Source organism: Salmo trutta, chromosome 15 (assembly GCF_901001165.1).
Source record: "Salmo trutta chromosome 15, fSalTru1.1, whole genome shotgun sequence".
NCBI lineage: Eukaryota > Metazoa > Chordata > Actinopteri > Salmoniformes > Salmonidae > Salmo > Salmo trutta.
Genome location: NC_042971.1, coordinates 62,243,891 through 62,266,390, shown reverse-complemented (window position 1 = coordinate 62,266,390; position 22,500 = coordinate 62,243,891). Strand labels below are relative to the sequence as shown.

The following is a 22,500-nucleotide window of genomic DNA, read 5'->3' as shown; positions in this document are numbered from 1 at the left end:
CCTCCCAGCCTCCCAGCCTCCCGTCCTCCCAGTCTCCCAGCCTCCTAGCCTCCCATCCTCCCATCTTCCTAGCCTCCCAGCCTCCCATCCTCCCAGCCTCCCATCCTCCCAGCCTCCCAGCCTCCCATCCTCCCAGCCTCCCATCCTCCCAGCCTCCCAGCCTCCTAGCCTCCCATTCTCCTAGCCTCCCATCCTCCCAGTCTCCCAGCCTCCCATCCTCCTAGCCTCCCAGTCTCCCATCCTCCTAGTCTCCCATCCTCCCAGCCTCCTAGCCTCCCATCCTCTCAGCCTCCTAGCCTCCCATCCTCCTAGCCTCCTAGCCTCCCATCCTCCCAGCCTCCGAGCCTCCTAGCCTCCCATCCTCCTAGCCTCCCATCCTCCTAGCCTCCCAGCTTCCCATCCTCCTAGCCTCCCAGCCTCCTAGCCTCCCAGCCTCCCATCCTCCCAGCCTCCCATCCTCCCAGCTTCCCATCCTCCTAGCCTCCCAGCTTCCCATCCTCCTAGCCTCCTAGCCTCCCAGCCTCCCAGCCTCCTAGCCTCCCAGCCTCCTAGTCTCCCATCCTCCCAGCCTCGCTATCCAGAGTAGAGACAGAGAGGAGAAGATAAGAGCCCATTGCCATTACCAGAGGCTTGTTTGCGGTGTTTGAGGAATGACATGTGAGTCACTGTCTGCATACCAAATGGCAGCCTATTCCCTATACAGTGCACTACTTTAGACCAGAGCCCTATCAAAAGTAGTGCACTAGTATAGGATATAGGGTTCCGTTTGGGACACAAGGTTGTCTGTTCACAGTGGATGGCAGGGCAGCAATGCAGCAGGCAGGTTAATGGTATTGCGAGGTCAGAGCCTGTGGTAGATTAACCCTGGGATTTGGAGAGGGGGGCTCTTGTAGCAGGAGTAGAGGCTTGCCCTGACAGAAGATCCGCACATCGTCACATCGCCTGCCATGCAGGGTCACTCAGACGAAGATGTGTGCATCACAAATGGCACCCTATTCACCCATTTTGAGCTCAAGTCAAAAGCAGCGCACTAGAAATAGGGTGTAATTTGGGACGTGGTCAAGGTCAGTTAGGAAACTCAATAGACAATGTGAGAGGGGAGTAGCAGAGTTTATGTGAAATGGAATCATGGATTCTATAGATTATTGACAGTTTTTCCTGTATTGCTGAGGTAAAACGTAGAGGAAATATTTCAGTACACAAAATACTATACTGATGCCTGCGTGGCACATAGGGAAAAGCAATGCAATGTCGCCATGTTATCTGTATTTATTACGGATCCCCATTACTTCCTGCCAAGGCAGCAGCTACTCTTCCTGGGGTTTATTATGGATCCCCATTAGTTCCTGCCAAGGCAGCAGCTACTCTTCCTGGGGTTTATTGTGGATCCCCATTACTTCCTGCCAAGGCAGCAGCTACTCTTCCTGGGGTTTATTATGGATCCCCATTAGTTCCAGTCAAGACAGCAGCTACTCTTCCTGGGGTTTATTATGGATCCCCATTAGTTCCAGTCAAGGCAGCAGCTACTCTTCCTGGGGTTTATTATGGATCCCCATTTGTTCCTGCCAAGGCAGCAGCTAATCTGCCTTTAATTTTGCTTGACCCCAGGAAGAGTAGCTGCTGCCTTGGCAGGAACTAGTGAATTACTTGTGAATTTTGTATTATCACGTGTGAATTATGTGCAGTAAGGCAACTCGCATACCTCATGTATCCTAGCCCATAGTCCTATATGTTTAATAAGGTTAGTAGCCCATAGTCCTATATGTTTTAATAAGGTTAGTAGCCCATAGTCCTATATGTTTAATAAGGTTAGTAGCCCATAGTCCTATATGTTTAAATAAGGTTAGTAGCCCATAGTCCTATATGTTTTAATAAGGTTAGTAGCCCATAGTCCTATATGTTTAATAAGGTTAGTAGCCCATAGTCCTATATGTTTAATAAGGTTAGTAGCCCATAGTCCTATATGTTTTAATAAGGTTAGTAGCCCATAGTCCTATATGTTTAATAAGGTTAGTAGCCCATAGTCCTATATGTTTAATAAGGTTAGTAGCCCATAGTCCTATATGTTTAATAAGGTTAGTAGCCCATAGTCCTATATGTTTTAATAAGGTTAGTAGCCCATAGTCCTATATGTTTAATAAGGTTAGTAGCCCATAGTCCTATATGTTTTAATAAGGTTAGTAGCCCATAGTCCTATATGTTTTAATAAGGTTAGTAGCCCATAGTCCTATATGTTTAAATAAGGTTAGTAGCCCATAGTCCTATATGTTTAATAAGGTTAGTAGCCCATAGTCCTATATGTTTTAATAAGGTTAGTAGCCCATAGTCCTATATGTTTTAATAAGGTTAGTAGCCCATAGTCCTAATATGTTTAATAAGGTTAGTAGCCCATAGTCCTAATATGTTTAATAAGGTTAGTAGCCCATAGTCCTATATGTTTAATAAGGTTAGTAGTCCATAGTCCTATATGTTTTAATAAGGTTAGTAGCCCATAGTCCTATATGTTTAAATAAGGTTAGTAGCCCATAGTCCTATATGTTTAATAAGGTTAGTAGCCCATAGTCCTATATGTTTAAATAAGGTTAGTAGCCCATAGTCCTATATGTTTTAATAAGGTTAGTAGCCCATAGTCCTATATGTTTAATAAGGTTAGTAGCCCATAGTCCTATATGTTTAATAAGGTTAGTAGTCCATAGTCCTATATGTTTTAATAAGGTTAGTAGCCCATAGTCCTATATGTTTAAATAAGGTTAGTAGCCCATAGTCCTATATGTTTAATAAGGTTAGTAGCCCATAGTCCTATATGTTTTAATAAGGTTAGTAGCCCATAGTCCTATATGTTTAAAAAGGTTAGTAGCCCATAGTCCTATATGTTTTAATAAGGTTAGTAGCCCATAGTCCTATATGTTTTAATAAGGTTAGTAGCCCACAGTCCTATATGTTTAATAAGGTTAGTAGCCCATAGTCCTATATGTTTAAATAAGGTTAGTAGCCCATAGTCCTATATGTTTAAATAAGGTTAGTAGCCCATAGTCCTATATGTTTAAATAAGGTTAGTAGCCCATAGTCCTATATGTTTAAATAAGGTTAGTAGCCCATAGTCCTATATGTTTAAATAAGGTTAGTAGCCCATAGTCCTATATGTTTAATAAGGTTAGTATCACACCTCATGTATCCTAGCCTATAGTCCTATATGTTTAAATAAGGTTAGTAGCCCATAGTCCTATATGTTTAAATAAGGTTAGTATCACACCTCATGTATCCTAGCCCATAGTCCTATATGTTTAAGGTTAGTAGCCCATAGTCCTATATGTTTTAATAAGGTTTGTAGCCCATAGTCCTATATGTTTTAATAAGGTTAGTATCACACCTCAGGTGTAGAGTCTAACTGGCCTACATCAGGTTAGTATCACACCTCAGGTGTAGAGTCTAACTGGCCTACATCAGGTTAGTATCACTCCTCAGGTGTAGAGTCTAACTGGCGTACATAAGCAGCGCGTGAGTTTCAAGGTTGAGGAAGATTAATGTTCACCATATAAATGTACCTGTAGAACAAATGCATTACATGCATAATTGAATTTGCGGTCACTTTTGAGGATGGTGTTTTGCCGCTAATTAATTGCATTTAGGAACATTCACACTCATAGCCTACTGCTGTGTGAGCATTGCTGCACTTATAATGTGAAGAAATAGTCCAATAGTTTATCAACATTTTAAAGTTAATGTTCAGATCTGTTGCGTCAGCCTCATTGCTTAAATTATATATATATTTTTAATGCTAGTGGTTGTATTAATTTAGGATCTATCGCTGACTATTTTTGGAATATTTATTTTTCACGTAGAATAGATCAACTTTTGTCCTATTGGGGATAGTAGATTTACATAACCTATCTGACAGTCACGCAGGGCTGTCTATCTGACAGTCACGCAGGGCTGTCTATCTGACAGTCACGCAGCGCTGTCTATCTGACAGACAGCGAAGGGCTGTCTATCTGACAGTCACGCAGCGCTGTCTATCTGACAGTCACGCAGCGCTGTCTATCTGACAGTCACGCAGCGCTGTCTATCTGACAGTCACGCAGCGCTGTCTATCTGACAGACAGCGCAGGGCTGTCTATCTGACAGACGGCGCAGCGCTGTCTATCTGACAGACGGCGCAGCGCTGTCTATCTGACAGACGGCGCAGCGCTGTCTATCTGACAGACGGCGCAGCGCTGTCTATCTGACAGACGGCGCAGCGCTGTCTATCTGACAGACGGCGCAGCGCTGTCTATCTGACAGTCGGCGCAGCGCTGTCTATCTGACAGTCGGCGCAGCGCTGTCTATCTGACAGTCACGCAGCGCTGTCTATCTGACAGTCACGCAGCGCTGACTATCTGACAGTCACGCAGCGCTGACTATCTGACAGTCACGCAGCGCTGACTATCTGACAGTCACGCAGCGCTGTCTATCTGACAGTCACGCAGGGCTGTCTATCTGACAGTCACGCAGCGCTGTCTATCTGACAGTCACGCAGCGCTGTCTATCTGACAGTCACATGTCTAATTGATGTCTTTGTAATTTATCAACCCTATTTGTGGTCTTGTAACATGACAGTATTGGAGACCGTTGGTAATTATTGGTGGTGCCTTGAGTTATACTACCAATAACTACTGGTGCCTGAGTTATACTACCAATAACTACTGGTGCCTGAGTTATACTACCAATAACTACTGGTGCCTGAGTTATACTACCAATAACTACTGGTGCCTGAGTTATACTACCAATAACTACTGGTGCCAGAGTTATACTACCAATAACTACTGGTGCCTGAGTTATACTACCAATAACTACTGGTGCCTGAGTTATACTACCAATAACTACTGGTGCCTGAGTTATACTACCAATAACTACTGGTGCCAGAGTTATACTACCAATAACTACTGGTGCCAGAGTTATACTACCAATAACTACTGGTGCCTGAGTTATACTACCAATAACTACTGGTGCCTGAGTTATACTACCAATAACTACTGGTGCCTGAGTTATACTACCAATAACTACTGGTGCCTGAGTTATACTACCAATAACTACTGAGTTATACTACCAATAACTACTGGTGCCTGAGTTATACTACCAATAACTACTGGTGCCTGAGTTATACTACCAATAACTACTGGTGCCTGAGTTATACTACCAATAACTACTGAGTTATACTACCAATAACTACTGGTGCCTGAGTTATACTACCAATAACTACTGGTGCCTGAGTTATACTACCAATAACTACTGGTGCCTGAGTTATACTACCAATAACTACTGGTGCCTGAGTTATACTACCAATAACTACTGGTGCCTGAGTTATACTACCAATAACTACTGGTGCCTGAGTTATACTACCAATAACTACTGGTGCCTGAGTTATACTACCAATAACTACTGGTGCCTGAGTTATACTACCAATAACTACTGGTGCCTGAGTTATACTACCAATAACTACTGGTGCCTGAGTTATACTACCAATAACTACTGGTGCCTGAGTTATACTACCAATAACTACTGTCTGAGTTATACTACCAATAACTACTGAGTTATACTACCAATAATTACTGGTGCCAGAGTTATACTAACAATAACTACTGGTGCCAGAGTTATACTAACAATAACTACTGGTGCCTGAGTTATACTACCAATAACTACTGGTGCCTGAGTTATACTACCAATAACTACTGGTGCCTGAGTTATACTACCAATAACTACTGGTGCCTTGAGTTATACTACCAATAACTACTGCGTTATACTACCAATAACTACTGGTGCCTGAGTTTTACTACCAATAACTACTGAGTTATACTACCAATAACTACTGGTGCCTGAGTTTTACTACCAATAACTACTGGTGCCAGAGTTATACTACCAATAGCTACTGAGTTATACTACCAATAACTACTGGTGCCAGAGTTATACTACCAATAACTACTGGTGCCAGAGTTATACTACCAATAACTACTGGTGCCAGAGTTATACTACCAATAACTACTGGTGCCAGAGTTATACTACCAATAACTACTGGTGCCAGAGTTATACTACCAATAACTACTGGTGCCAGAGTTATACTACCAATAACTACTGGTGCCTGAGTTATACTACCAATAACTACTGGTGCCTGAGTTATACTACCAATAACTACTGGTGCCTGAGTTATACAACCAATAACTACTGGTGCCAGAGTTATACTACCAATAACTACTGGTGCCAGAGTTATACTACCAATAACTACTGGTGCCAGAGTTATACTACCAATAACTACTGGTGCCAGAGTTATACTACCAATAACTACTGGTGCCAGAGTTATACTACCAATAACTACTGGTGCCAGAGTTATACTACCAATAACTACTGGTGCCAGAGTTATACTACCAATAACTACTGGTGCCAGAGTTATACTACCAATAACTACTGGTGCCTGAGTTATACTACCAATAACTACTGAGTTATACTACCAATAAGTACTGGTGCCTTGAGTTATACTACCCATAACTACTGGTGCCTGAGTCATACTACCCATAACTACTGGTGCCTGAGTTATACTACCCATAACTACTGGTGCCTTGAGTTATACTACCAATAACTACTGGTGCCTTGAGTTATAAACCACATTCTAGATGTACGGATTGACAAAATGTATTGCTCACTAAAAGTACAAACCTGAACAAATTGTCAGTAATGTCTTACACATTGAAACTTCTCTCATCTTCAGTGTGCAGGGTAAATCTAACCACCTACTTCTCTCTCTCTACACTGTGTAAAGCAGGTTTATTCTGGTCTGTGCTGCATTGAATGTTCTCGTAACAGCTTCACTAGAGTCCAGTCTAACCTCCCTCTCCTCATCTCTCTCCCGTCTCCAGTCTGCAGAGCAGGTTTCTTCCGATCGGTGCTGCAGACCCCTGCCTGCAGTAAATGTCCTCCTCACAGCTTCACCAGAGTCCAGGGTTCCGTAGCCTGTACCTGTGAGGAGGGATACTACAGGAGAGACAGTGACCCGCCCAACATGGCCTGTACACGTATGTACTACGCCTCATCATTCATGACATACTATGCTGCTACATACTACCTAATACTAGCTACGTACCGTAAAACTTCTCAAACAGCCGCCTGTCCATTTTAATCGCTGGGACAACGGCACGTATTTCAGCAAATAAACAGCCGTTTCAAATAAATGCAGATTCTAAATTAATTGTTTTCGAGCTTACCACGAATTACCACGAATTACCATGAATTACCATGAATTACCATGAATGACCATGAATTGTTTACAAGGTTTATTATTTGATTTGTTACATTAAATAATTGAGTAATGACTCGAAGGAAGGATGGCAATCATCTGTTTTTTTGTCGCCAGTAAGAAACTGCTAGCTAACAGGCATGCACAAAAACATAATAATATTATTATTATATATTTTCCATACATATTGGCAGTATACCACTCCATACATTAATACTGCAGTAGTTATCAGTAGTATACCGCTCCATACATTAATACTACATTAGTTATTGGTAGTATACCACTACATTAGTGTATATATATATATACACCTGTTCTGAAAGGCCCCAGAGTCTGCAACACCACTAAGCAAGCGGCACCACCAAGCAAGTGGCACCATGAAGACCAAGGAGCTCTCCAAACAGGTCAGGGACAAAGTTATGGAGAAGTACAGATCAGGGTTGGGTTATAAAAAAATATCTGAAACTTTGAACATCCCACGGAGCACCATTAAATACATTATTAAAAAATTGAAAGAATATGACACCATATATGTTTTGGCCATCACGGAATACGCTATGTCTAGCGCAAACACAACATCTCTCATCACCCCGAGAAAGCCATCCCCACAGTGAAGCATGGTGGTTGCAGCGGCATGCTGTGGGGATGTTTTTCATCAGAAGGGACTGGGAAACTGGTCAGAATTGAGGGAATGATGGATGACGTTAAATACAGGGAAATTCTTGAGGGAAACCTGTTTCAGACTTCCAGAGATTTGAGACTGGGACGGAGGTTCACCTTCCAGCCCGACAATGACCCTAAGCATACTGCTAAAGCAACACTCGAGTGGTTTAAGGGGAAACATTTAAATGTCTTGGAATGGCCTAGTCAAAGCCCAGACCTCAATCCAATTCAGAATCTGTGGTATGACTTAAAGATTGCTGTACACCAGCGGAACCCATCCAACTTGAAGGAGCTGGAGAAGTTTTGCCTTGAAGAATGGGCAAAAATCCCAGTGTCTAGATGTGCCAAGCTTATAGAGACATACCCCAAGAGACTTGCAGCTGTAATTTCTGACAATGGGGGGGGGGGGGGGGGGGGGGGTGAATAGTTCTGCACGCTCAAGTTTTCTGTTTTTTTTTGTCTTATTTCTTGTTTGTTTCACAATAAAAATTATTTAGCATCTTTAAAGTGGTAGGCATGTTGTGTAAATCAAATGATACAAACCACTTAAAAATCAATTTTAATTCCAGGTTGTGAGGCAACAAAATATGTGAGGCAACAAAATTTTTTCATTTAACCTCTTTGAAATGGGAATGAAGTTGAACGTGCTCTTCATGACAGAATTATTAACTTGAACCCCAGACAAGTCCCCCTCCCCCCCCCAAATTTTTTTTTTTTACCAAGTTACCCTTCTTAAAATTCACCGAATTGCTGGAACGACCCAACAACACCTCTACATAGTGGAGTCCTTTATGGCATAAGAGTGGATGTTATTGTCCCTACGGGACCTCTTATCTTCTAGCAATATGTTATAGTTTCAGCGGAATAACACAATATGTTATTGTCCCTACAGGACCGCCTTCTGCTCCTCGTAATGCCATTTCCAATGTAAACGAGACGTCGGTCTTCCTGGAGTGGGCGGTTCCTGAGGAGACTGGCGGCAGGAAGGACGTCAGCTATAACATCCTGTGTCGTAAGATCAGCGTTGACAGCAGACGCTACGAGGAGTGTGACAGCACGGTACGGTTCCTGCCACAACGCAACAGTCTCAGGAACAACTCTGTGATGGTGGCAGACCTTCTGGCTCACACGAACTATACGTTTGAGGTTGAGGCCGTCAATGGAGTGTCTGAGCTCACCGACCCCGGACGACAGTTTGTCTCTCTCAACGTCACCACCAACCAGGCAGGTTAGTGTCTTCACATGATCTATATATATTATATACATTACCTTTACCATAGACCAACCAGGCAGGTTAGTGTCTTCACATGATCTATATACATTACCTTTACCATAGACAAACCAGGCAGGTTAGTGGAATTGTCTATATACTTTATATACCACAACCAACATATCGAGGCTCCAGAGACAATGAGAGACACTTGAAGAAACTCTAACCCATTAGCCCACTCCGTCAGTGAACACACCCATTGGAGCCTCACACCTTGCGTTGCGGACACAAACCAATTAATGATAAATCAGAGTTCCACTCTCCGAACACATCTTCTCCGACTCATGTCTTTGGAATAGCCCTGAATATGGATCAAATCAAATGTATTTATATAGCCCTTCTTACATCAGCTGATATCTCAAAGTGCTGTACAGAAACCCAGATACCTTCTCCATAGACATTGATTATTATTATTTGACCATGCTGGTCATCTATGAACGTTTGAACATCTTGGCCATGTTCTGTTATAATCTCCACCTGGCACAGCCAGAAGAGGACTGGCCACCCCTCATAGCCTGGTTCCTCTCTAGGTTTCTTCCGAGGTTTTGGCCTTTCTAGGGAGTTTTTCCTAGCCACCGTGCTTCTGCATCTGCATTGTTTGCTGTTTGGGGTTTTAGGCTGGATTTCTGTATAGCACTTTGAGACATCGGCTTATGTAAAAAGGGCTTTATAAACACGATTGATTGATTGATTGATTGATTGATTGATTGAGGGATAGAGGGGGAGGAGTCGATAACTTAGCTTATCTCACACATTACGTAACATTTCTATTACCTGTGACACTAGGCCAACTATCCAACTATCCATGTAGAGCAAAGCAACAAGCAGAGTGTTCTGAGTACTCTGACAAGGTTGTACAACTCTTCCTGTGGACTGGATTTCCTACTGTGAATTAGATTTCTAATTGAATGAGCTGCTTTCAGGGGATCGCCCAATCCTATTGGAAGCCAGTTTAGTGTCTGAAGATTTCATTGTAAAATAAAACACAAGAGCATTTTACTTCCATGCCATATATGTATACAGAACCAGTCAACAGTTTCGACACACCTACTCATTACATTTTTTTTTCTTTATTATTACTATTTTCTACGTTGTAGAATAATAGTGAAGACATCAAAACTATGAAATAACACATATGAAATCATGTAGTAACCCAAAAAAAGTGTTAAACAAATCCAAATATATTTAATATTCTTCAAAGTATCCACCCTTTGCCTTGATGACAGCTTTGCACACATTTACATTTAAGTCATTTAGCAGACGCTCTTATCCAGAGCAACTTACAAATTGGTGCATTCACCTTAAGATATCCAGTGGAACAACCACTTTACAATAGTGCATCTAAATCTTTTGGGGGGGGGGGGGGTTAGAAGGATTACTTTATCCTATCCCACTTGGCATTCAATTCAAATCAAATCAAATCAATAAATGTTCAGAACAATAACGAGGTAATATACAAAAAAAAAAATGTTAATCTGCATAGATGGGTTCAATGTAAAGAGTCTGGGTGGGCATTTGATAAGCTTAGTTGTTCATCAGTCTTATGGCTTGGGGGTAGAAGCTGTCATGGAATCTTTTAGACCTAGACTTGGCGCTACGGTACCGCTTTCTCTCAACCAGCTTCACCAGCTTCACCTGGAATGCTTTTCCAGCAGTCTTGAAGGAGTTCCCATATATGATGAGCACTTGTTGGCTGCTTTTCCTTCACTCTGCGGTCCAACTCATCCCAAACCATCTCAATTGGGTTGAGGTCGGGTGATTGTGGAGGCCAGGTCATCTGATGTAGCACTTCATCATTCTCCTTCTTGGTGAAATAGCCCTTAAACAGCCTGGAGGTGTGTTGGGTCATTGTCCTGTTGAAAAACAAATGATTGGATGGTGTATCACTGCAGAATGCTGTGGTAGCCATGCTGGTTAATTGTGCCTTGAATTCTAAAAAAAGAACACTATGGTAAGGCACTGAATTAAAGCAGACAATTACTTTTTTGTAATATTTTATTAAACTTTTTAGTTGTTTATTTAACAATTTACAAAAAAATTGATTGACGTAAACAGTAGACGACTTACCATTTGCATACATATAATTTCTACAAACATTAATGACATCACACTTGCTCAGACCTAAATGTTCCCACTGTATCTACACCCAAGGCTGTTTCTAATGCTTGTGGGACTCTAACTGCAGTAAAAAAAAAAAAAAGTAATTGTTTGTCTGGCTACAACATAACACAATTTGAAGTCATATGGGGCAATCACTAGTCTGGCTGACACCTAACTCTGGAATGGCTCTTTGATGTTGTAGGCACAATGCATTGACAATGAAGGGGGCTGTGCTTTTACTGGTTGGCTGTCCTTTGTGTCTTTCTCTCTCAAACACCCCCAGCCACACACAGCCCCTGAGCCCCGCCCCATTCTATTACAATGGTTGAATTTTCAAAATCCAAACAATAAGAGGTCTCAACACCAGAGAGAGAGAGAGAGAGAGAAAAAAAGCATTTAAGAGACTGAATCAAACCCCGTCGTACAATTTATGAGCAAATATAGCATTAACAGCGTCCTTTCGAGATTTACATTTACATTTTAGTAATTTAGCGGACACTCTAATCCAGAGCGACTTACAGTAGTGAATGCATACATGTCATACATTTTTTTCCCCCGAGATCAGTGTGGTCACATCTCTACCTATGCTGTGAGTCACGTGGATCGCGTAAGCCAGGCTACTTAATCACAGCAAACAGAATCATATTCAAGTCTAATGTTTTTGTTAAAATAATTAGCCCACCAGACTCATATACTCTCTGGCTACTCGACTGTCTTGGCCCCATTCTGTCTGGTCCACTGAGCCCTCTGGATCACGGTCTCCTTCATGTAACTTGGTTTGCCGATGTTGTCCGTTTTCAAAAATGCACGAATCTTTCAACATATACTTTACCAGGCAGGACCCAGCTACTGCACCAGCTTGGTGTGTCACTTGGTTTGTCCGCAGATGTATTCTTGCGTGTGTTTTCATGTAGAAAAAGGTGATGTTTACAGAATACTCACTGCGTGTAAGTCTTTCATGTTCTTCTTTAACTTCAGGCTATAGTCGAGTCGTCTAAAAGCAAGAGCGTTTCCTGGTCTATCTCCTCCGCTGCAAAAGAGAAAGAGGATACACAACTGAATGCATTCAACCGAAATGTGTCTTCCTCATTTAAGCAAACTCATCTGAATCAGAGGTGCGGAGGGCTGCCTTAATCGACATCCACATCTTTGGCGCCTGAGGAGACAGATTTTTCCACCTTACTGACTTTGCTATACGAACCAGCGACCTTTCAGTTACTGGTCCAATGCTCTTAACCACTAGGCTTAACCGCAAAAGGTATAGTTTCACCCACATTTCTAAATGACATACGTTGAAGAGGGAAAGGTTGGTAAGACAGGTCAAATGGTTGAACAAAGGCAAAGGAGTGAGGAAAGAGCAAAATGAATAGTAGCTTCGAGGTTAGAAATGCAGCCCATAACAGGAAGTGATCCATCCGTCAGAGGGTTATCAGCTACAATATACTCTATATACTACCTACTACTGTTGTGCCCTTGGGCAAGGCACTTTACCCGTAAGTGCCAAGCCTGTGATGTGTGTGTCAGGTTGGTCACTAACAGAATATCTGTGCAAATGACTAATAAAGCAAGTATGGTAAAATGAAGGCAAGACTATCTATGTATCTAGTCCCAAAGTGGCTGCAGGGTTCTAAGAGGCTCTGGTAAAGTGAAGTCTGTCAAGTTTTCATTAAGGTTGTACTATTGGTTATCGATGTGGAAGACGTCGATGCTGTTTTACACAAGGTCAATGAAAATCAATTTGTCCCTCCCCCCACCCCCCCAAAGCTCTGTCCCTCCTCTCTCAAAAAAATGATGTATCTGTTTTATTCACTTTGGAATCAAAGAGGCCAGGTTCCACTCATTCAGTGTATCCTTTACGAAGTTGTCCATTGGTCTAGACCTCTGCATTTAAGTACAGAAATAAATAAATATTAGAAACATAGCTAGCTAAATCAAATTTTAAAGTGAACTCTAACGTTAACTAGCTAACAGAGTTTGCATCCATCCTCTTCAAATTCACAAGTCGAACTAAAGCTGCCACTGTCAGAAACCACTGTAAACCAGTATATATACTGTACGTACTATTTAATGGAGCTGCCAGTTGAGGACTTGTGAGCCGTCTGTTTCTCAAACTAGACACTCTAATGTACTTGTCCTCTTGCTCAGTTGTGCACTGGGGCCTCCCACTCCTCTTTCTATTCTGGTTAGAGCCAGTTTGTGCTGTTCTGTGAAGGGAGTAGTACACTGCGTTCTACGGGATCTTCAGTTTCTTTGCAACTTCTCGCATTGTTTCTGAACATTTTGAGCCTGTAATCGAACCCACAAATGCTGATGCTCCAGATACTCATCTAGTCTGAAGGCCAGTTCTATTGCTTCTTTAATCAGTACAACAGTTTTCAGCTGTGCTAACATAATTGCAAAAGGGTATTCTAATGATCAATCAAATCAAATCAAATTTATTTATATAGCCCTTCGTATATCAGCTGAAATCTCAAAGTGCTGTACAGAAACCCAGCCTAAAACCCCAAACAGCAAGCAATGCATGTGAAAGAGGCACGGTGGCTAGGAAAAACTCCCTAGGAAAAACTCCCTAGAAAGGCCAAAAACCTAGGAAGAAACCTAGAGAGGAACCAGGCTATGAGGGGTGGCCAGTCCTCTTCTGGCTGTGCCGGGTGGATATTGTAACAGAACATGGTCAAGATGTTAAAATGTTCATAAATGACCAGCATGGTCAAATAATAATAATCATTGTAGTTGTCGAGGGTGCAACAAGCACGTCCGGTGAACAGGTCAGGGTTCCGTAGCCGCAGGCAGAACAGTTGAAACTGGAACAGCAGCATGGCCAGGTGGACTGGGGACAGCAAGGAGTCATCATGCCAGGTAGTCCCGAGGCATGGTCCTAGGGCTCAGGTCCTCCGAGAGAAAGAAAGAAAGAGAGAAAGAGAGAATTAGAGAGAGCATATTTAAATTCACACAGGACACCGGATAAGACAAGAGAATACTCCAGATGAAACAGACTGACCCTAGCCCCCCGCACATAAACTACTGCAGCATAAATACTGGAGGCTGAGACAGGAGGGATCAGAAGACACTGTGGCCCCATCCGATGATACCCCCGGACAGGGCCAAACAGGCAGGATATAACCCCACCCACTTTGCCAAAGCACAGCCCCCACACCACTAGAGGGATGTCTACAACCACCAACTTACCGTCCGAAGACAAGGCCGAGTAAAGCCCACAAAAATCTCCGCCATGGCACAACCCAAGGGGGGGGCGCCAACCCAGACAGGAAGACCACGTCAGTGACTCAACCCACTCAAGTGACGCACCCCTCCCATGGACGGCATGGAAGAACACCAGTAAGTCAGTGACTCAGCCCCTGTAATAGGGTTAGAGGCAGAGAATCCCAGTGGAAAGAGGGGAACCGGCAAGGCAGAGACAGCAAGGGCGGTTCGTTGCTCCAGCCTTTCCGTTCACCTTCACACTCCTGGGCCAGACTACACTTAATCATAGGACCTACTGAAGAGATAAGTCTTCAGTAAAGACTTAAAGGTTGAGACTGAGTCTGCGTCTCTCACATGGGTAGGCAGACTATTCCATAAAAATGGAGCTCTATAGGAGAAAGCCCTACCTCCAGCCGTTTGCTTAGAAATTCTAGGGACAATTAGGAGGCCTGCGTCTTGTGACCGTAGCGTACGTGTAGGTATGTACGGCAGGACCAAATCGGAAAGATAGGTAGGAGCAAGCCCATGTAATGCTTTGTAGGTTAGCAGTAAAACCTTGAAATCAGCCCTTGCCTTAACAGGAAGCCAGTGTAGGGAGGCTAGCACTGGAGTAATATGATCAAATTTTTTGGTTCTAGTCAGGATTCTAGCAGCCGTATTTAGCACTAACTGAAGTTTGTTTAGTGCTTTATCCGGGTAGCCGGAAAGTAGAGCATTGCAGTAGTCCAGCCTAGAAGTAACAAAAGCATGGATTAATTTTTCTGCGTCATTTTTGGACAGAAAGTTTCTGATTTTTGCAATGTTACGTAGATGGAAAAAAGCTGTCCTTGAAACAGTCTTGATATGTTCTTCAAAAGAGAGATCAGGGTCCAGAGTAACACCGAGGTCCTTCACAGTTTTATTTGAGACGACTGTACAACCATCCAGATTAATTGTCAGATTGAACAGAAGATCTCTTTGTTTCTTGGGACCTAGAACAAGCATCTCTGTTTTGTCCGAGTTTAAAAGTAGAAAGTTTGCAGCCATCCACTTCCTTATGTCTGAAACACAGGCTTCTAGCGAGGGCAATTTTGGAGCTTCACCATGTTTCATTGAAATGTACAGCTGTGTGTCGTCCGCATAGCAGTGAAATTTAACATTATGTTTTCGAATGACATCCCCAAGAGGTAAAATATATAGTGAAAACAATAGTGGTCCTAAAACGGAACCTTGAGGAACACCGAAATTTACAATTGATTTGTCAGAGGACAAACCATTCACAGAGACAAACTGATATCTTTCCGACAGATAAGATCTAAACCAGGCCAGAACTTGTCCATGTAGACCAATTTGGGTTTCCAATCTCTCCAAAAGAATGTGGTGATCGATGGTATCAAAAGCGGCACTAAGATCTAGGAGCACGAGGACAGATGCAGAGCCTCGGTCTGACGCCATTAAAAGGTCATTTACCACCTTCACAAGTGCAGTCTCAGTGCTATGATGGGGTCTAAAACCAGACTGAAGCGTTTCGTATACATTATTTGTCTTCAGGAAGGCAGTGAGTTGCTGTGCAACAGCTTTTTCTAAAAATATTTGAGAGGAATGGAAGATTCGATATAGGCCGATAGTTTTTTATAATTTCTGGGTCAAGATTCGGCTTTTTCAAGAGAGGCTTTATTACTGCCACTTTTAGTGAGCTTGGTACACATCCGGTGGATAGAGAACCATTTATTATGTTCAACATAGGAGGGCCAAGCACAGGAAGCAGCTCTTTCAGTAGTTTAGTTGGAATAGGGTCCAGTATGCAGCTTGAGGGTTTGGAGGCCATGATTATTTTCATCATTGTGTCAAGAGATATAGTACTAAAACACTTTAGTATCTCCCTTGAGCCAAGGTCCTGGCAGAGTTGTGCAGACTCAGGACAATGGAGCTTTGGAGGAATACCCAGATTTAAAGAGGAGTCCGTAATTTGCTTTCTAATGATCATGATCTTTTCCTCAAAGAAGTTCATAAATGTATTACTGCTGAAGTGAAAGCCATCCTCCATTTGCGAATGTTGCTTTTTAGTTAGCTTTGCGACAGTATCAAAAAGACATTTCGGATTGTTCTTATTTTCCTCAATTAAGTTGGAAAAATAGGATGATCGAGCAGGGCTCTTCGATACTGCACGGTACTGTCTTTCCAAGCTAGTCGGAAGACTTCCAGTTTGGTGTGGCGCCATTTCCGTTCCAATTTTCTGGAAGCTTGCTTCAGAGCTCATGTATTTTCTGTATACCAGGGAGCTAGTTTCTTATGACAGATGTTTTTAGTTTTTAGGGGTGCAACTGCATCTAGGGTATTGCGCAAGGTTAAATTCAGTTCCTCGGTTAGGTGGTTAACTGATTTTTGTCCTCTGACGTCCTTGGGTAGGCAGAGGGAGTCTGGAAGGGCATCAAGGAATCTTTGGGTTGTCTGAGAATTTATAGCACGACTTTTAATGCTCCTTGGTTGGGGTCTGAGCAGATTATTTGTTGCAATTGTAAACGCAATAAAATGGTGGTCCGATAATCCAGGATTATGAGGAAAAACATTAAGATCCACAACATTTATTCCATGGGACAAAACTAGGTCCAGAGTATGACTGTGGCAGTGAGTAGGTCCAGAGACATGTTGGACAAAACCCACTGAGTCGATGATGGCTCCGAAAGCCTTTTGGAGTGGGTCTGTGGACTTTTCCATGTGAATGTTAAAGTCACCAAAAATTAGAATATTATCTGCTATGACTACAAGATCCGATAGGAATTCAGGGAACTCAGTGAGGAACACTGCATATGGCCCAGGAGGCCTGTAAACAGTAGCTATAAAAAGTGAGTGAGTAGGCTGCATAGATTTCATGACTAGAAGCTCAAAAGACGAAAACGTCATTGTTTTTTTTTTTGTAAATTAAAATTTGCTATCGTAGATGTTAGCAACACCTCCGCCTTTGCCGGATGCACGGGGGGTATGGTCACTAGTGTAACCAGGGGGTGAGGCCTCATTTAACACAGTAAATTCATCAGGCTTAAGCCATGTTTCAGTCAGGCCAATCACATCAAGATTATGATCAGTGATTAGTTCATTGACTATAACTGCCTTGGAAGTGAGGGATCTAACATTAAGTAACCCAATTTTGAGATGTGAAGTATCACAATCTCTTTCAATAATGGCAGGAATGGAGGAGGTCTTTATACTAGTGAGATTACTAAAGCGAACACCGCCATTTTTAATTTTGCCCAACCTAGATCGAGGCACAGACACGGTCTCAATGGGGAAAGCTGAGCTGACTACGCTGACTGTGCTAATGGCAGACTCCACTAAGCTGGCAGGCTGGCTAACAGCCTGCTGCCTGGCCTGCACCCTATTTCATTCTATTTCATTCAATTAGCCTTTTAAAATGATAAACTTGGATTAGCTAACACAACGTGCCATTGGAACACAGGAGTGATGGTTGCTGATAATGGGTCTCTGTACGCCATGTAGATATTCCATTAAAAATCTGCCGTTAACAGCTACAATAGTCATTTCCAACATTAACAATGTCTACACTGTATTTCTGATCAATTTGATGTTATTTTAATGGACAAAAAACTGTTTTTCTTTCAAAAACAAGGACATTTCTAAGTGACCCCAAACTGTTGAGTGGTAGTGTACACAAACACAACACTATACTACACTATTAGGTCAACAGCAGAGTTGCAGTTGTCGTAGTGTAGTAAAGTGTTGTGTTTGTGTATATACATGTATACTCTTATTGTCAGTCAGTATGTAATATGGTGTGGTTACTCAGTGTTGAAGTCATGTGTTGTCAGTCAGTATGTAATATGGTGTGGTTACTCAGTGTTGAAGTCGTGTGTTGTCAGTCAGTATGTAATATGGTGTTGTTACTCAGTGTTGAAGTCGTGTGTTGTCAGTCAGTATGTAATATGGTGTTGTTACTCAGTGTTGAAGTTGTGTGTTGTCAGTCAGTATGCAATATGGTGTTGTTACTCAGTGTTGAAGTCATGTGTTGCCTTATTGCCAGTCAGTCAGTCATATGAAACAGAACAGTAATAAAGCTGATTTACAGGTGTGTTCCTCCACTGTCATTTCTTTCTGAACGTCAAGCTACCTTGTTCTGCGTTGTTGAACTGAAAAAGGCACTGATCGGTGATGCTGTATGTATTTTGGGAGTAAGCCAGGGCTGATCGGTGATGCTGTATGTATTTTGGGAGTAAGCCAGGGCTGATCTGTGATGCTGTATGTATTTTGGGAGTAAGCCAGGGCTGATCTGTGATGCTGTATGTACTGTAGCTAGGTGAGACAACCACATATCAGTCATAATCAGTACATTCATCTCCAGATAGCTAGGTGGACCAGTCATAGTCAGTACATTCATCTCCAGATAGCTAGGTGGACCAGTCATAGTCAGTCCATTCATCTCCAGATAGCTAGGTGGACCAGTCACAGTCAGTACATTCATCTCCAGATAGCTAGGTGGACCAGTCATAGTCAGTCCATTCATCTCCAGATAACTAGGTGGACCAGTCATAGTCAGGACATTTTTCCTCAATAAAGAAGTTATCAGCAAAGTCCGTGTTAGTAGGAAACAACTAGTCACATGTCTTATTTACAGTGCCTTCTGAATATATTCACACCCTCTTGACAACTTCCACATTTTGATGTATTACAGCCTGAATTTAAAATGGATGAATTAGAGATTATGATGGATTACATTGAGATGTTGTCACTGGCCTGCACACAATAACGTCAAAGTGGAATTATGTTTTTAGAAAATGTTTACAAATTACAAAAAATTGAACAGCTGAAATGTTTTGAGTCAATGAGTATTCAACCTCTTTGTTATGGCAAGCCTAAATAAGTTCAGGAGTAAAAATGTACTTAACAAGTCACATAATAAGTTGCATGGACTCAACTTGTGTGCAATAATAGTGTTTGACATGATTTTTAAATGACTACTCCACAAATACAATTATCTCAATCGAGCAGTGAATTTCAAACACAAAGACGAGGAAGGTTTTCCAATGCTTCACAAAGAAGGGCACCTATTGGTAGATGGGTATTGACACATCTACCTATTGGTAGATGTGCTTTGAGCATGTTGAAGTTATTAATTACACTTTGGATGGTGTATCAATACACCCAGTCACTACAAAGATACAGGCTTCCTTCCTAACTCAGTTGCCAGAGAGGAAGGACACTGCTCAGGGATTCCACCATGAGGCCAATGGTGACATTAAAACAGTTACAGAGTTTCATGGCTGTGATAGGAGAACACTGAGGCTTGATCAACAACATTTTAGTTACTCCAATGTAAATGAATGTAAATTAACTTAAATTACAGAGTGAAATAAAGGAAGCCTGTATTCCAAAATATGCATCCTGTTTGCAATAAGGCACAAAAGTAAAACTGCAAAACATGTGGCAAAGAAATTAACTTTATGTCCTGAATACAAAGTGTTATGTTTGGGGCAAATCCAGCACAATACATCACTGAGTACCACTTTACATATTTTCAAGCATAATGGTGGCTGCATCATATTATGGGTATGCTTGTCATCGGCAAGGACTAGGGAGTTTTTTAGGATAAAAAGAAATGTAATAGAGCTAAACACAGGCAAAATCCTAAAGGAAAACCTGGTTCAGTCTGCTTTCCACCAGACACTGGGAGAGAAATGCACCTTTCAGCAGGACAGTAACATAAAATACAAGGTCAATTCTACACTGGAGTTGCTTGCCAAGACGACATTAAATGTTCCCGAGTGGCCTAGTTACAGTTTTGACTTAAATTGGTTTGAAAATCTACAGTAAAGCTGGACCATGGCTGTCTGGGAATGATTAACAACCAACTTGATTGAGCTTGACACATTGTTTTAAGAATAATGGGCAAATATTGTATAATCCAGGTGTGCAAAGGTCTTAGAGATTTACCCAGAAAGACTCACAGCTGTAATGACTCTTAGAGACTTACCCACAAAGACTCACAGCTGTAATGACTCTTAGAGACTTACCCAGAAAGACTCACAGCTGTAATCGCTGCCAAAGGGGATTCTAACATCTAATGACTCAGGCGGTTGAATACTTATCTAATCAAGATGTAAAAAAAAAAAATTACAACTAAATCAATTTTAATCCCAATCTGTAACACAACAAAATGTGGAAAAAGTTAAGGGGTGTGAATACTTTCTGAAGGCGCTGTAACAGTCTGTGGTTAAAATGCTGCTGCACACTACAGAAACTGAGCTTTCATTTTCTACAATCACGTCCATTGAATCTCCCGTTTTGGTCTGCTCTGTTTATAAATTTGTTAACATATAAAAAGTTATCCTCTTTTACAGTAAAATAATATCTAAATCTGTTTTGGTGTCCATATGACCGATTTTGTTGGACCAAACCTCAAATACAAGTAGCGTGTTGAAACTGCTTTGAGAAAGAAGTGATCTCTATTCATATATATATATGTGTGATTATTGCAATACAGGCACTTGGAACATTGCTCTAAAACATACATTCAAATTAATTTGGATATATCGACCCAGCCCTAACACATACTTGACAAATCTACAGACGAAACCCTGAAGACTGACACACCTGAATTAGTGCAAGCAGAAAATTTGTAAAACAAATAATAATGTTTAGTCATACTCTTAGTGAGCTTATTACACAGGTGACCTAGCTAGCCTGATACAGCAAATCATGTCTGGGCGTCAGTGGCGGTCAGTGTCGTTTAAGATAAGGGAGGACAAAAAAAATATTTTCATGAGCATGGCCTTATTTCTATTACAGCATGTTGGATAACTGTCATTCATATTCCATTCACCCAGTTCAATGTAACATCGATAGGTTTAGGTTACTGCATGATACTCTAATTTCCCCTGTACCCATCATGAGGTTGCTACAACCTAGCCTTATGAATGAAAGTTTACAATGTGGTGGCACAGTTCGAGATCATTTTTAGTAAACGAGGTGACAAACACTGACATTCTATACTGCCTTGCACACTCTTGCCTGTATCTAGCTGATCTAGGGTGTAATCATTAGTCCAACAGTTGTAAATGAGAGTTTCTATTAGACAAATTCAGGTATGTTTATCTCCGTTTCGTTCCGTTTTCTTCCGTTTTAAGAATTTTTTTTTCAACAGAATCGACGGAATGAATACACCCCTGATCACACTCAAACACAGTTCACTTTCATAGCAGCCACGTTGCGTTCCACATACACAGCATGATCCCTTTTGATACTTGTATCTATAAATATTCTCCTCTCACCTTTTCCCTTATCTTGTGGACACATCAGCTGTCTGTAACCAGGCAAAATAACCTTTTGAAACCAAACCTTCCTATCATAACCCCTAACCACTTCACACATCCTACATTGTTGTCACCATATTAATGTCATAGCTACCATAACTATAGTGTACAGTGAGAAAACAGTTTAGCAGTCACACCAGAGGGCCAAGGTGGAAACAAGTTAATAAAACCAAAAGCTTACCTTGACTTGGAAGAGTTCCAGTGTTGGATAGACATAGCCAGCTAGCTAACATAGCATCTCTCTATGTTTGAGCCAGGTATTTGAGTAGGCTAAACTAGATAGCTGCATTCGCTAGCTAAGTAAGTGGGGAAGAATTACAACTAAATATATCTCTCTCTCTTTCTTTTTTCTCCTTCATTTTTAAGAAATTCATTTGTTGTCTTTCTCTCTCTTTGAGTCAACTGCTCACCACATGTTATACACTGCAGTGCTAGCTAGCTGTAGCTTATGCTTTCAGTACTAGGTGTACAATTTTCTTTCTGAGGTCTTGGCTGATATCTTTTGATTTTTCCATGATGTCAAGCAAAGAGGCACTGAGTTTGAAGGTAGGCCTTGAAATACATCCACAGGTACACCTCCAATTGACTCAAATGATGTCAATTAGCCTATCAGAAGCTTCTAAAGCCATGACATCAATTTCAGGAATTTTCCAAGCTGTTTAAAGGCACAGTCAACTTAGTGTATGTAAACTTCT

At 41.7% G+C, this 22,500-nt stretch overlaps 1 protein-coding gene across 1 annotated transcript in view; it reads left to right on the top strand.

Annotated features, from left to right (window-relative positions):
- epha5 (EPH receptor A5) overlaps nt 1-22,500 on the top strand; it is a 130,573-nt gene that overhangs the window by 48,413 nt on the left and 59,660 nt on the right. The window contains exons 4-5 of the mRNA XM_029692447.1: nt 6,888-7,043; nt 8,820-9,155. Of these exons, the coding sequence (XP_029548307.1) occupies nt 6,888-7,043; nt 8,820-9,155 (492 nt within the window). The remainder of the gene's footprint in view (nt 1-6,887; nt 7,044-8,819; nt 9,156-22,500) is intronic.